Source organism: Bolinopsis microptera, chromosome 10 (assembly GCF_026151205.1).
Source record: "Bolinopsis microptera isolate Bmic1 chromosome 10, MBARI_Bmic_1.0, whole genome shotgun sequence".
Classification (NCBI taxonomy): domain Eukaryota; kingdom Metazoa; phylum Ctenophora; class Tentaculata; order Lobata; family Bolinopsidae; genus Bolinopsis; species Bolinopsis microptera.
In genome coordinates, this window is record NC_087081.1 from 11,734,840 (window position 1) to 11,750,744 (window position 15,905).

At 37.6% G+C, this 15,905-nt stretch overlaps 3 protein-coding genes across 4 annotated transcripts; 1 reads left to right on the forward strand and 2 right to left on the reverse strand.

The window, feature by feature from the left end:
- Positions 1–146: 146 nt before the first annotated feature.
- On the reverse strand, positions 147–6,859 carry LOC134821844 (coiled-coil domain-containing protein 171-like; the record flags this gene model as incomplete). 2 transcript variants are annotated; one of them, XM_063832656.1, is given in 10 exon segments in its annotated part: positions 147–282; positions 2,628–2,699; positions 3,258–3,344; positions 3,761–3,905; positions 4,830–4,949; positions 5,120–5,224; positions 5,359–5,469; positions 5,582–5,728; positions 5,855–5,970; positions 6,795–6,859. In XM_063832656.1, coding segments are annotated over 10 exon segments (1,064 nt in total), but the record flags the coding sequence as incomplete, so codon positions are not given.
- LOC134822174 (uncharacterized) lies at positions 724–1,584 on the forward strand. Its single transcript, XM_063833088.1, has one exon. The coding sequence runs from the start codon at positions 724–726 to the stop codon at positions 1,582–1,584; it is 861 nt and encodes a 286-aa protein (XP_063689158.1).
- Positions 6,860–7,176: 317 nt separating the features above from the next.
- Positions 7,177–14,144, reverse strand: LOC134821625 (uncharacterized). Its single transcript, XM_063832327.1, has 8 exons — positions 13,940–14,144; positions 13,745–13,803; positions 10,902–10,956; positions 10,089–10,610; positions 9,733–9,897; positions 8,033–8,194; positions 7,801–7,890; positions 7,177–7,199 (listed from the first exon to the last, which is right to left on the reverse strand). Exons 1-8 carry the CDS (start codon positions 14,142–14,144, stop codon positions 7,177–7,179), a joined length of 1,281 nt encoding a protein of 426 aa, XP_063688397.1.
- Between the last annotated feature and the right edge of the window lie 1,761 nt (positions 14,145–15,905).

The following is a 15,905-nucleotide window of genomic DNA, read 5'->3' on the forward strand; positions in this document are numbered from 1 at the left end:
AAAAGATCAAAAAGTATTCATTGACATGTGCTTAGTGTAAATCAAAACCCAATCGATTTTCGATTTGCCTACAAAATTAACCAAATCAACATTCCACAAGAATCCCGGTAAATGGGGGTTATACTTAACGTCACCCACCTTCGTCAGGAGTGTGGACCATGTACTCATAGTGAGGAGGTCTCTCCACCGGATCTTCCTCCGGCACGTCCGGTAGGTCCGTCTCACTCAACTCTGGTTCCTTTCCGACAAACATCCTCATCTTACCCGCAATTCCTCCAGCTCCTGGGGAGGGGAGGGTTTCACATTTTTGACATAATCAACATTTTCAACAAATTTTGTAGGTGCTAAAATAATACTGTTTTGAATTAAATGCATCATGGTGTAGGTCTGTACTTGTATGATGCATTATTTTATTTTTGTAAAAATTTTATTTGTGCTTGGATTAAAAACCTTATTTTGGAGCTCTATCAATTGTATATTTAAGTAAACTGGGTGGGAATTTAGAGCCATAAGTGGCAGTGCGACAATTTGGACAATAGTCGCATTTACATACATTTATTGTTAATTGTTAAGTGCACTCTAGACAGAAGTCATACATTGCCTTTGTTTGTATAAGCTATTTTAGTAAATATGTAGGTGCTTTGCTTGTACATTGTCTTCCCTCACTTTACATCTTGATGCTTATTCACTTAACACTCAGAACCACTACTTTATAAAGGTTATATGGAGGAAGATGACTTTCTCGGTCACAACCAGTTTCTAATCTACAACAAATCCTACCACCGAGCACGACTAGCACAATGGGGTCCCGGTCACACGGTGGTGGGCACATATGAACACGGTCTGAATCCAAACCAACTGTGGACCTTGGAGGCACACCCTTATAGGCCGGGGACTTATTACGTTGTAAATGAGAGGAACCCCCAACACAGACTAGCTAACCATAAACACAACTTTATCGTGTACAACGGTCCTCACTTCAATGATCAGCTCTTTAGGTTTGTGAGTAACGATGACGGGTACTATTCCATCCAGAGTGCTCACTATCCAGAGGATTGGCTTACCAAACATGGAGTTGAGAATAGCCAGGTCTCTTTCAGAGAGTTCGACGGAGGAGACGATCAGTTGTGGCGACTTGTCCCCCGGTTCCATGCTCGGTTGTACGACCGGGAAGTGTTTCACTTCGACAACAGACAAGGTAGCAACCCCATTGTACGTGAGATATCCGTTACCACAGGGGTCCGACGAACCTCCACCTCCTCAATTAATAACCAGACTACTTACAAGAAATCTATATCTGCTGCTCTAGAGTTAGCTGTTGAGGTGTTGGATCTGGGTGTTCGTCAAGCAATAGAGTACGAGAACGAACTACAGACATCATTCTCTCAGGACGTTGAACAGTGCTGGTCTCAGACGGAGAATATAACATTCACTGTTCCCCCGAGAAAGAACTTTAAGGTTGTTCAGAGAGGTGTGAAGTTTGAGGGACAACTTGCAGCGGATACCTGTGTTCTGCTGACTAATATCCAGGTGTTTGAGAGCGAATCTTTACAGTTTGATGAGTCAGAATATTTATCTGACTAGATATTGCGCTCTGAATTTGACACTGAAACTCGGACAGTACGGCGAACATGTGAGGAATATTTGTTAAAACTGAAGAATGTGCTGTCTGCATGATGCATGATGCAATGTAGAGACAAATTAGGGTTGAAATATAAGTATTTAGACAAACTAACCGGAACCTTTATTTTAGGCTACAATGAAACTTTTGAGTCAGTTAACCTAATTAAACTCACAAGCTCAGATGATTGGTGTTGAAATGATGAATATTACCAATTATCATGTTAATGTTGTTAATTTTCATCAATATTTGATTCCCAGATATCGCAAGGCATCAAAATACAAGTGCTGTATTACAAAGCACATTGCCAATAGTTAATAATAAAGTATATTATATGTACTATACTTATTACTCTATTGCAATGCTCTTAGATGATGTTTACGAAGGCTTAACTTTATTGCTATGCTCCTTCATCAAGATAATCAATGCACAACTTACCAAGACCATCGCCAGGAACCCCAAAGGTAGGAGCTTCGAAAGATAGACCGCCAACTGATTGGTAACAAATGATTAATTTCTGTAGATACTGTACTTAAATGTCTGGAGATCTATTTCTAGCAAGGTTTGGACACGGGGAACTGCTTTAAAGGAAGATGCTTCTGGATATGATGCTAAGGTTGCTGTTGTATGCCAAGGATTTCTAATTTATCTAATTAATTGCTGCTGTGAGTACAGTATTACTGTGCCTTGTATTCTTTGGATCATTGTAGAATGTAGATGTGTCCTGTTTGTTAAGATGGGATGTGCCAATTTTTGTCATCATCATGCTAAAAATACAGGTAATGATTTTGGTTACCTCGAAGATTCATCCATTCAGTAACTTTCCATCAGTTATCAACGACAATTGGATCCTATCAAATACCCTTCGAGGTAAGTACAAGAAATGTGGGGTAACTTTACCAAACCGGTTAACCAACAATCAACATTTACACTTGATTTACATACACTAAGGTTGTAAGTTTCAGTTTGTTGTAAGTTTTCAGTTATAGTATTATAATAAACTCACTCTTTGTTCGTTTGGGACGTTTCTTCGGTAGACCTATTTCAGTCATCTTTGGATTACCATCCTCGTCAATGCCTGAGATTTTAAATCTGATTTAAAATTTGGAAGTCTTACCAACAATATTATAATATGTGGGATTCTCAAATATATCAACTTTATTTTGGTTATCCATTTTCTCCTGAATAGGCGACCAAACCTAATCGGTAATTCTAGCATTGAGACGTTAAACAATAAATGCAACAGCCAACTAACCATGAAGAGGATTAAGAAATTGGTGAACTTGACATATGATCTTATAAAGATCGATCAATAACGTGAAACTATTCAGGAAATGATGACAAATTTCTGACATTGTGAATATCGATTCCGAAGAAATTGAGAAATCAGAATTAATGCTGCTGCAATATAGCACTTGTCTATCATTTTCGATATACTTTACTGATTATTTTGATTCGATAAGGATGGCATTATCGTTTTATTTTTTAATAATCAGTTCACAGTTTTTTTATATCTAAATAACATATATATAATAAACACATTACGAATATAATTACACCTGTAATTAGGCCTGTTATCAGCTAATCACTCATCGAATAATTAATTTCTTATTGAATAGTTATTAAGATAACTCACTGTATTCACTCTCTGCACCGCTGTCCTCATGTTCCGACCCTTCCATGAAATCTTTACCTTTTCCTCGAATTTTACCGAAAATCGATTCTGTTAAATGCAAAACAAGTCAGCTAAATCTCAAAAATATAAAAATGTTTGACTCATGATTAACTTATTGCTTAAAATTAGTATCTAAATTAGAATTCTAAGTGCAAATATACCCTTGTATGCATTTAAGCATGAAAGTGATAGTGATTCGTGCATCGTGATTCGTGCATCGTGCATCGTGCTATGTGCATTGTGCATTTTATATTTTATATATTGTATTTGCACCGGGCAGTGTGTCGTGGCAATTCTGGATATGGTTCTTTTGAAGCAGTACCTAGTCCAAACCGAGTGTAGAAAACTCTACAGTTATAAAATAAATTACAAATTTTAAATATTGAAATTGAAATAATAAATTACGGAACGAATTTCACGCTAAAGTTTCACAGAAACATAAATTTAAATTGAAATAAACTTACTATCTGACTCTTTGTTTTTGGCATCGAGTTGCTCTTGTCTGAGTGCTTCCAACGCTTTCTTTATCCTGACTAGATCGAAGTTCTGTTCATTGTTAGTGGCTGACTCTTTTTCTAGTTCCATACTCGTGTTTTTAATTTCGTCTTTCTGAAAGTAGGGAAGACATTAAAAGTTTATAATCGAAAGTGACACTGACATCAAGAGCCGATGGACCAGGACAACAGCTGTTTTCCAAGGAGGCCCAAAGTATCTATATTATATCTCAAATTCTACAACCGGTACGGCTCTGCACACATGATATCTCTCTCTGCCATGAAACATGGCTAACCTCTTAAACTATGATTTAAAACTTCAACCTTAAAACTAAAACTCAACTGGGCACTCCTGTGTCACCAAACTAGACAAATAAGTAATTTTAGATTATTATATTTTTCTATATTTGTATAATAAGTATATTGACGTAGTGGATGATTGAGGGGGTTTCAAGCACAGGTCACTCTCAAATCCAAAGATAAGCAGTGGCCTTCGGCACTTGAAACCTCTTCAAACCTCCCCTGATTTATTTATTATTGATATTGTTTGATTGTGCCGTAAAAATAAATATTTTTGTATTACATTTTTATTTTATTATTGGATTACCGGTTTCAGCCCTAGGTCAAGAGCTGTAGAACCGAAAGATTAAAATATATGTTGCTATAAAAAATCGATTTTGAGAGATAAGGAAGTGTTTATAGGTTCTGAAACCTAGCTAAATCGGTTTTTGTGCAATTTTAGGTCAGAAACGGTCATCAAAATGAGTTAATAAGAAGGTCGATTTCTCGGTTATTTTTGAGCTTTCCTTCAGAAAATAATTCGGGCCCTAACAAGAAGGCGTTACAAGCGTCTCTTCATCCTCCTGAACATGTATTCGTTCTAAAATGTAAACAACAAATTATCACCTCCTCAGCCTCCTGAACATGTACTCACTATTAAAGTAAACAAACAATTATCACCTCCCCGCCAGTATCCACATCTATTTATTGAATAATAATTATTACGGTATTTCCTGTTGTGAAGGTAAAAAACACTTACCACCACTCCAAATTCTTCGTCCACTCTGGCCGTTTCATCAGAGACCCTTGTGTTCGTCTCAGCAAACTGTTTAGCACTGCTCTCCTGGTGGCTCTTTAACTCTTCGTCTACCTCTTGGAGCTGGTAAACAGAATTTATGCAAAAAATCGAATGAAGAAAATTTGATGCAACGTTCGCATAATAAAAAAAACCAGGCTTCACTTTGGGATGATATCCAAAATTAGCGTGACTTGATGTGCAGACTGCAGAGAAACTTTATCTACCAGAGATGAACCGATCAAGTTTTCTACCTGGACGAATGTTTCGTTGAGTTCTCGTTTTATCTTGTCAGTTCTGACTCCCAATTCGCCCAGCTTGTCCTCGTGTTCTTGTATTGTTTCACTCATTCCGTTTTGCTGACGGGCATATTGTTTTAATAAATTAACAAATAAAATAATTGATAAGCAGTGATCAATCATTTATAATTTATTTTAATGACAGATGAATATTTCTATTTAGAGACCCATGGAATAAAAGAATAATAAAATACCTCTCTGGACAGGCGCTCGTGTTTCCTCATAAGTTCTTTGGTTGATATGTCAACTTCCATCCGGAATGCTTTCTTCAATTCCTTTCTAACATTCTCTCCTGTTTCCTCTATCTATAGCAATGGAAAGCAATGAAGAAATGGTCCACTAAAATGTTAATGAATAATCATCAAATCAATGCATACATTTAACAAACCTTCAAGTTCAAAAATGGTTACATCTCACCAATTGAGTGGTATCAGTTTGGAACGCTGTCATCTTATCCATGAGCTGCTTTTGCTCCCTCTCCAGTCTGATAAGATGATCTCTCTGTTTCAAAACCCTTTCTTTTAATCTCACTGTCTCCTCCCATCTCCTCTCTTTCTGCATCGCCTGTGTAAGTTATTTTATGAGTTAACGTTATGTGGAAATTCAATTGTTCTAACTAAACTCCGCTCAAATTTAGATATAAGTAAGATTAAGTGTCGTTGTTGTTTTCTAATTTGTGTCAATCCTTACCTCTTCGTAATCGGTGAGGCAGCAGTTAAATAGTTCCCCCGCCCTCTGACACATCTGGCCGTACGTGAAGAAACAACGCTGTCCACATCCCATATCATCGGGGTCGATCTTACCAGCTGAAAGTATTTTAACTTGTTATCAGGTTACTCATTTTCTTATGAGAATTTGTTAGGACACAAGGTCTGATAAGGTAGTTTAACTACTTGATATCCGAAAAAATCCAAGATAATTTTATCCGTAGAGGACGTTCTCGCGTGAGGACCCCCTCGAGAGGATTGTCTGTCGAAAAGAAGTAGCACTAGCAGTCTACACAACTGTAACGCATATTTAAATAACATTTTGTTTGAGGGTGGAGATCAAATGCTTGTGTGCAGACCGTTCCTGCTTTTTTAAAATGGTCTTAAACAAGTTTACATATTTATATAGCAACCTTCAATCTCAGCTAGCTTATCAGCCTCATCCTTCTCCTTATCTGACATCCGCTTAACAGACGCCATAACGATAGTAAAGTATCCACTTCACCGTACACTTGGCGAAACTTGACGACGATGATGACTACACTTGACTACAGAACTTGACTACATATCACGATATATTACGCTGAACAGTTACACAAACACAACAAGCAAACAATAAAGAATAAGCGTATCATCCTAACATCTACATGTACCATGTTTCCGTGATCGGCTGTCAGAAAATTACATGAAACGATCTGCTGATAACATTTTCTATAGAATTGGGTGTACTGGTGAATATGATGTCAAATACTCATGTAAGTAAACTAAAAAGCTTAGTATGAACATTGAACAAACAGGGCCAGCAGCGCAACCAAATACATTAACCATAACATAAAGAATAAAACTCAGTTTATCATCAAAAACATGTGTTCATCATAAGTAAAGCACAATTTTTACAGAGAAATTCAGATATTTTTACTTACGATCATCCTTGACCTTAGCAGGCATCAGGTCCACAAATTCAGTCAAAAATCAGGAAAAGTCACACCGATCTCTCTTATCTCAATCCTGGTGTGAACAAACAGACGATAAGAAAGTGGAAAGTGAGATGATACACAAGAGAGCTTACTTTTACACAGGGACCTCAACACTTAAATACACGACAAGCTATTATAATTATACCTGAAGTGAGGCGGTTGCCTGTTATCAAACATTGTAAGTTTGTAACGTGAATGGTGGATTTAGGGTCCCCCTAAATAAATCTCATCCATATTATAAGGGGGCAAGGAAATTGAAGGTGTGGCACAAAATCGGGGAAAGGAAAAAATTCGTGCAGCAGCAAAATCAGCATAAAATCTGTATCAATTAGATCTGGATACTAGTGGATACTGGAGAGGTGAACCAGTTTCGTTTTGAAAAGTGGGTTTGATTGTTTAATGATGGTCACGTGTCAGATCAAATAATATGGTTCACATTCCCACTAGTATCTGGTATCCACATCTATTCATGAGTATTATTTATTCAATAAAAAATATATGTACTTACAATTTTGATCCGGCCAAAATTAACTCTGTCCAATGTCCACCAGGAAACAAATCGTATATAACTACTGGTTGGACTTCTGTTATCTCATTCTTTTTTTGGAATAATATCGAATAACGATTGTCTAAAACTAGAATTATTATATTTATAGCTCAATTGATTAGGTACGATTAAATTGGATTTATCAATAAGTTTGACTAACTTACCTGCCACTCAGCCGTGTAGAATGTAGAATGTAGAATGTAGATGCGACTATAATAAACTGATCTAACTATACCCCTACCCTAGTAAGATGTTAGAAAGATCAGCTGTTATAGTCGCGTTCCAAATATAATAAAAACTTACTTATTTTAGAGCAAATCTGGCCCCCGTTTTGGAAAACAAACTGATTTCCTTGGCAAGTCCCAATGAGACTCCCTCCAATTTGGGAAATATGTTTTCTCTGACATTTGAAAGTGACGTGTGATCCTTCAGTCACCGGTAGTGGCGGTTCTGGTCCGGTTATTTTCATCATTTCATCGAAATTATCACAGAGTGCTGAAATAGTAGATGGCGATATGATGAATGAATTAATTTTTCCCACTAAATTCACAAATTCATGTAAATTTTGTTGATTTAATAGCTCTATGTCATTGTCACTGTGTTTGGTAATTATTAAGTTAAAGCTCGTAATATTTACATTTGCAGTCGTCTTCCTTGGTTCCTTCGCCTGCAGCTACTCCTCCTGTTTTCTCCGGACATGGGGTACATTTTGTAGTTGTATCTCCTGAACTCCACTCATTCTCTGCACAGTCTAAACAACCTGCTACCTGGTCAAGGTACTGACCACCAGCACACGATTCTGAAGATATTATTTCATCAATAAAATGTGTTTGTATTGGATAACATTTTGAAGAACATGTATATCGATAATCAATGTAAATGTTGAGGACGTAAAATCGACTTATGAAATCGCTCACTCCATGTGCAATCACTTTCTTGTTTTCCCTGTCCAGCTTTCACTCCTTTCCCTGACGGGCAGTCAGCGCACGTGGCAACGGTATTTCCTTCCGAGCTCCACTGATCTGGCGGACAATTTGAACAACCACGACTCTGATCGAAGAGTTGTCCAGCACTACACGGCTCGCGATCTGCGAGAATGATTTTAACCCGTGGTCCAACTATGTTGCCAATAGTTATATATTTTACTGTCTTCAAAACACTGGGGCTATGCACTGTTACGTGACTGTTTGCTTGCACATTCGATAAATCAAGAAATGTTGCTGTATCTAGCAATAAATTTCGTTGTGATAACAAAAAAGAGGTGAACTTACTCCATGGGCAGTCATTTTCTTGTTTTCCCTGTCCAGCTGACACACCTTTTCCTTGTGGACAAGCTGTACAAGATGGACTTGTATTTCCAGCAACACTCCACTCATCAGCCGGACATTTCACACAACCGTTACTCTGATGAAGGAACTGTCCTGCAGCACACGGCTCTGAAAAGAAGGATGGAAATTTTTGTTAATTTTTTAAAGATCGTGATTTACAACTTCCAGTATTTGTTCCTCTTCAAGAAACTCGACAACCAATAATTCAGAGGCTTCAAGAAATTAGGATTTCACACTGTTCTAACAGAAGTTAATTGAAAAAAGTTTTGATTACAATTACAACAGAAGAACTGATCTTACCCCAAGTGCAATCACTTTCTTTTTTCCCTTCTCCAGCTGCCACCCCTTTCCCTGAAGGACATGTCTGGCAAGTAGCAGCGTTATTTTCATCCGAACTCCACTGATTCTCCGGGCAGTTGACACAACCGTCAACCTGGTCAAGACGTTGTCCTGCAGCACATGATTCTGAAAAGAACAAGGATGTATAATTATTATTGTTTTCAGCTAATGATTGTCAATCAATTTTAAATCGTTGAGAATGTTTTTACATGTAATTGCTTTCAAGATTGAGCTTATACAGCGAAATACGCTAGTGTCTCAACATAAGACTTGTTCATGTTGTTATCAATGTAAATGTTGAGGACGTAAAATCGCTCACTCCATGTGCAATCACTTTCTTGTTTTCCCTGTCCAGCTTCCACTCCTTTCCCTGACGGGCAGTCAGCGCACGTGGCAACGTTATTTCCTTCCGAGCTCCACTGATCTGGCGGACAATTTGAACAACCACGATTCTGATCGAGGAGCTGTCCAGCACTACACGGCTCGCGATCTGCGAGAATGATGGTAACCCGTGGTCCAACTATGTTGCCAATAGTTACATATTTTTTTGTATTCAAAACACTGGGGCTATGCACTGTTACGTGACTGTTTGCTTGCAAATTCGATAAATCAAGAAATGTTGCTGTATCTAGCAATAAATTTCGTTGTGATAAAAAAGAGGTGAACTTACTCCATGTGCAGTCATTTTCTTGTTTTCCCTGTCCAGCTGACACACCTTTTCCTTGTGGACAAGCTGTACAAGATGGACTAGTATTTCCAGCAACACTCCACTTATCAGCCGGACAGTTTACACAACCGTTACTCTGATGAAGGAACTGTCCTGCAGCACATGATTCTGAAAATAACAAGGATGTATAATTATTATTGTTTTCAGCTAAAGATTGTCAATCAATTTTAAATCTTGTTTTCAAGATTGAGCTTATTGAGCGAAATATGCTAGTGTCTCAAGATAAGACTTGTTGCAGAAAATAAAGGTGTCCTCTACAGTATTTAATACACCTGTAAATTGTAAAATTATTTATTCACCTGGTTTTTCACAACACTGAAGCGAAACACCATTGAGAGCCGTGTTATCATCCCCACCATTTTGATTTCCCTCGATCCTGGTTTTAATTCCACAAATGACTTGATCTGCTGGACACGAGAGTTTGCCCTGGTAATTACCCCATCTACCACCACCAACCTTGTAAGGATCATTACCACTGCTACTGCAATATAACTTTAAAGCGTTACCAGCAGTGTCGTCGTATGTCCGCGGGCCTTCAAGCTTGAAATCTGCAGCGTTGAATCCAGAAAGACAGGTGTCGCTATATAATCCCCATTCACCCCAATCTCCAGAGTCACTGCAAGCTTCATCACCAGTGTTGCAGGAGAGACAAATACCGTTTAGTGCAGTATCATCGTCTGAGATGCCTTGCCCTTGGGATCCTTGCACTTTCTGTTTGAACTTGGTCACAAACCCACCATTTTGGCAGGTTGAGAAGCTTGTAGCCCACGTTCCCCAGTGGCCCTCCCATTTCAAGACAGAACCGGAAGGATACCACAGGACTGAAATACATGAATTGATGGGGAAGTTTACTTGCTAAAAAAGAAACAACTATGGTGCATAGACTGATAGAAAATGTATGAAACTCAAAAATGGCTTTAAAAATGTAAAACTTAAATTTAAAGCCTTTCATTTGGTACATCGTTAATTTCAAAGCTCACACTTTCAATTAAAAAAACGATGTTATAATGACAATTGTTAATTTTACTTTTAGCAGTCGCTCTAACGATAAAATTGAACACAAACTTAGATAATAAATACACTATAAATTTTAATGATACGTATTGACTAACCTTGCGTCGAGCAGATAGGGAAGTACAGAAAAAGCACGAATAGTGTTAACATTTGCTGAAAGTCGACTATAACGTTAATTGAAAGAAACTAAAATATCTTTCTATCCATAAACGGACTTCGAATAATTTGATATACACATATAAGAAGAATGGCGAAATTTTCTAAAACTTTTCAATTTTGAAGAGCAGTATTATATACCAACCAACATATAGGTTGGTAGGTTATGGGCATAATCTTAGCATTTTATTTGTAATTGTATCAATATAATATTGGCTTCAAGGTTTGAGGTTAGCTTGCATCTTGTTCATAAAGTAGAAGTAAATTACGTTAGGGCCATAAAAAGTTCGGGAGCGATTTTAATATATCGATAAACATCTTCTTTCTCCAAAATATGTTTTGTTAACGAAAAACAGTAAATCGAGGACTGCACTTGGCTATTTGGCATCGCTTGGTAACAAAAGACAAACGAACAGTATCTCAATCTGAACAACGGAGACCATGAACTAGTATAGGTGCAGTTTGTAAGTGCACTGCCAGTATAATACTCAGTCATCCTAATGACTATCATGAGTGACCTGATCTAAGTCACCTCGAAGGTACTAGCTAGAAGAATCATACTGCTCACACACAAGGTGCTGACCATTATAGAGGAGACATTGTCATTAGGGTAGACAACTTTAACATCTTTAAACAAGAGTTAGGGGTTTAGGGGTTATCATGGTTTAGGTATTGGCCTCGTCCTCAGCTCGGGTATGTATGAGCTTGAATTAGAGCTCTCACCATCTATTGTTTTGCGCACAGCTCTCTTACAAGCCTTTGTTTTGGACTGGGTAATGTCTGTTCCTGCTTGTTTGCTACAGCCTACATGGCCGCTCTTAAAGAAGCACGCTTACAACTACTACGTGCTACTATATATAAGATTGAAGGCTGTTTAAGGGGGGGGGGGGGGGGGGGTTCACCCTGATTTTTTTGTAAAACTTGGTTTCGAGATAGCAGTTGACCAACAAACTAGACCGGTGACCAAACTTTTGAGGGGGTCCCCGACCCCAACCGCCAAACGGTGCCCGCGGGGCAGCCACGCCCATATTTGGTTCAAATTAGGCCCAATTTAGCCAAATACCCTGAACATGCCCAAAACCCAGATTTTATGTGCTCTACTTGTAGCTAGTGGTCCCCTGAACAAGTATATGAATTTTCATCAAGATTGGGCAAAAAATGACTGAGTTATGAGCCAAAAACCATATGACCATATTTGGGCATACGCACCAAATTTGATCGATTTTGGCCCATAGATTGGTCAAATATCAATATTTTTGAATGAAACTAACTTTATATGAAAGGTAAGCTTATACTACACATTCTCTATGATTATCAGCTCAGTATCTACCTAACTGTGGATTCTGTGTTCAAATAATCACAAAAAATGAACTAAATCGTCCATATCTCAGTTCGCGATATTTGCAAAACTGATTTCGCTCAAAACAATAGAACTCAATAGGGTTTCAATATTTTTACATGAAATTTTCAGAATCAACGTAGAATCGCATTTCTACCTTATCTCTTGTATTGAAATTTTGAGTTAGGCCTTTATAAAAATTTGGCGGCCAAATTCCAAAATTTGCCAGGCATTTTTCAGAATTTGGCCGCCAAATTTTTTAAAAGGCCTAACTCAAAATGTCAATACAAGAGATAAGGTAGAAATGCGATTCTACGTTGATTCTGAAAATTTCATGTAAAAATATTGAAACCCTATTGAGTTCTATTGTTTTGAGCGAAATCAGTTTTGCAAATATCGCGAACTGAGATATGGACGATTTAGTTCATTTTTTGTGATTATTTGAACACAGAATCCACAGTTAGGTAGATACTGAGCTGATAATCATAGAGAATGTGTAGTATAAGCTTACCTTTCATATAAAGTTGGTTTCATTCAAAAATATTGATATTTGACCAATTTATGGGCCAAAATAGATCAAATTTGGTGCGTATGCCCAAATATGGTCATATGGTTTTTGGCTCATAACTCAGTCATTTTTTGCCCAATCTTGATGAAAATTCATATACTTGTTCAGGGGACCACTAGCTACAAGTAGAGCACATAAAATCTGGGTTTTGGGCATGTTCAGGGTATTTGGCTAAATTGGGCCTAATTTGAACCAAATATGGGCGTGGCTGCCCCGCGAGCACCGTTTGGCGGTTGGGGTCGGGGACCCCCTCAAAAGTTTGGTCACCGGTCTTAGTTTGTTGGTCAACTGCTATCTCGAAACCAAGTTTCACAAAAAAATCAGGGTGAACCCCCCCCCCCTTAATCGTAGTTGTGAGCCAGAAGACACATCAAGGTGAGCGCAACGACATTATAATGTGCACAGTCTGTAACTTATGTTATTGTGTATAACTATAAAGCTGTTGTGGGTATCATTATACGGAGGCAAAAAATATCATGAATTACAATTTACGATGCTATATTTAAATGGCTATGTTCACTGTGATGATTACGCCAACACTCAGCATTGTATTTGATAATCTATTTCCTCTGACATTGTTGTAAGATAACTAACAAACTAGCTTACCTGCTGCTCAGCCGTGTAGAATGTAGAATGTAGAATGTAGATGCGACTATAATAAACTGATCTAACTATACCCCTACCCTAGTAAGATGTTAGAAAGATCAGCTATTATAGTCGCGTTCCAAATATAATGAAAACTTACGTATTTTAGAGCAAATCTGGCCTTCGTTTTGGAAAACAATCTGACTGCCTCGACAAATCCCAATAAGGGTCCCACCAATTTGGGAAATATGTTTTCTCTGGCATTTGAAAGTGACGTGTGATCCTTCTGTCACCGGTAGTGGCGGTTCTGGTCCGGTTATTTTCATCATTTCATCGAAATTATCACAGAGTGCTGAAATAGTAGAGTTAGAAGCGAACTAAACGATAATTTATCAAAATCATTTCTTAAAAACTGTTGCAAAATTAAAGCAACTTGTTTGAGTCAAAAAAGAAAAAGTAAAAAACTTCCAAAAACGATACATATTTACATTTGCAGTCGTCTTCCTTGGTTCCTTCGCCTGCAGCTACTCCTCCTGTTTTCTCCGGACATGGGGTACATTTTGTAGTTGTATCTCCTGAACTCCATTTATTATCAGCACAGTTTAAACAACCTGTTTCCTGGTCAAGGTACTGACCACCAGCACACGCTTCTGAAGTGTCCTCTATCAAATTGGGAAACACAAACATTCGCATCATTCGTGATTTATAAATAAGTTTACGAATTAGAGACAGCAACCCTCGTAAGATAAATAAAATAATATAATAACACTCGTTAAATTGAATTAAAATATTGAGTATGATTATACAGAATGATATTTAACGAAAAATTGCTCACTCCATGTGCAGTCATTTTCTTGTTTTCCCTGTCCAGCTGACACACCTTTTCCTTGTGGACAGGCGGTACAAGATGGACTTGTATTTCCAGCAACACTCCACTCATCAGCCGGACAGTTTACACAACCGTTACTCTGATGAAGGAACTGTCCTGCAGCACACGGCTCTGAAAAGAAAAATCAAAATTCATGTACTAATATAAGTAGTTTTGAATTTATATTGCTTAATCAATTTTTTATGTTTTTCTTGTCTCATTCTTTAATAAGTAGGGACATAGATTTCGGAGTATTTAGGGGTCGTTCACATATTACGTAATCAGCCGAGGGGGGGGGGGGGGGGGGGTTTCCAAATGATTATGCTAATGTAATTTTGACACAATAGCTATGAGTAAAACTAAAACTGATTACGGAGGGGGGGGGGGGGTAAATATTGTCCAAAAATTGATAACGTAATAACTAATATGTGAACGACCCCATCAAGGCAAAGTAATGAAAATCTAGACATGACCAAAGTTACTAAAGTGCGTTTTATCAAGTGCGATCTTATCAAGTGCGATTTAACCAAAATCAAAACATCAAAATACTGAACGTACTCCAGGTGCAGTCATTTTCTTCAGTTCCCGCCCCAGCACTCACTTCCTTACCATCTGGACACTTAGTGCAAGATCGTGATAGTACTGTGGTACTGTAGTGGTCAGCTTCACAGGGCAGGCACTCGAACTCACCCGATAGATATTGACCTCGACTACAATCTGAAGAAAAATCATTGAATACACGTATTGACGTAGTAATGTTTTACAAAAAAAGCTACTATGTATATGATAAGTGATAACTTTATATAACTATTTTAAAGTTATTTTGATTATTCACATTATACACATTTCAAGGAATAGTTTAACTAGAAATTCCTTAAACTTAGAGATTATCAAAATTTGAAAGAAAGTACAAGACGGCAACACAAAGTGTATGTGCAGGCAAAATACTCGTATTATACTTATAGTAAGCTTATTAAGCTTCTTATTGTAATGTTTAAGTTCTTAACAGAACTTTATCCATTAAGGTATCAGTTAATAAATAAGTAACTGTAATTGGCACGTATGATTCATGATTGTTCTAAGACTAAACTATAAAATACGTACGCTATTTTCCAATTATTACTAAAGAATCCAACCCACTTACCGTCGACTAGTTTCACTGAGGAGACTTTTTTGTTAAAGTCGTAACCAATAAAACGCCATTTAGCAGGTCCAGCGGCAATAAACAAAAACGTTTCAAAGTCTGGTTTATCGAAAAACTTCCATACTTCGTTACCGTCTATTTTGAACGCGGACACATCGTCAAAGTTATACTCTGCTTGATTTAGATCCGCAATTGACCCACTGATCTCCAAATTACCAGTCTCTGAAGGACCCCAGCTTCTACTCAATGTTAGTGTGCCTGAGCAACGTGAAATTAACATAATTAGTCTCCGAAGTAGGAATGTGTCATCAATAATGTCATTTACTTCTCGTATAAATCCTTTAAATTAATACCATGAAAACCACGGATTAAGTACGTTTACATTTTATGTTATTACATTCTTATGATCGCCACAGTGTCATCTCATTCTCAACACTAACAG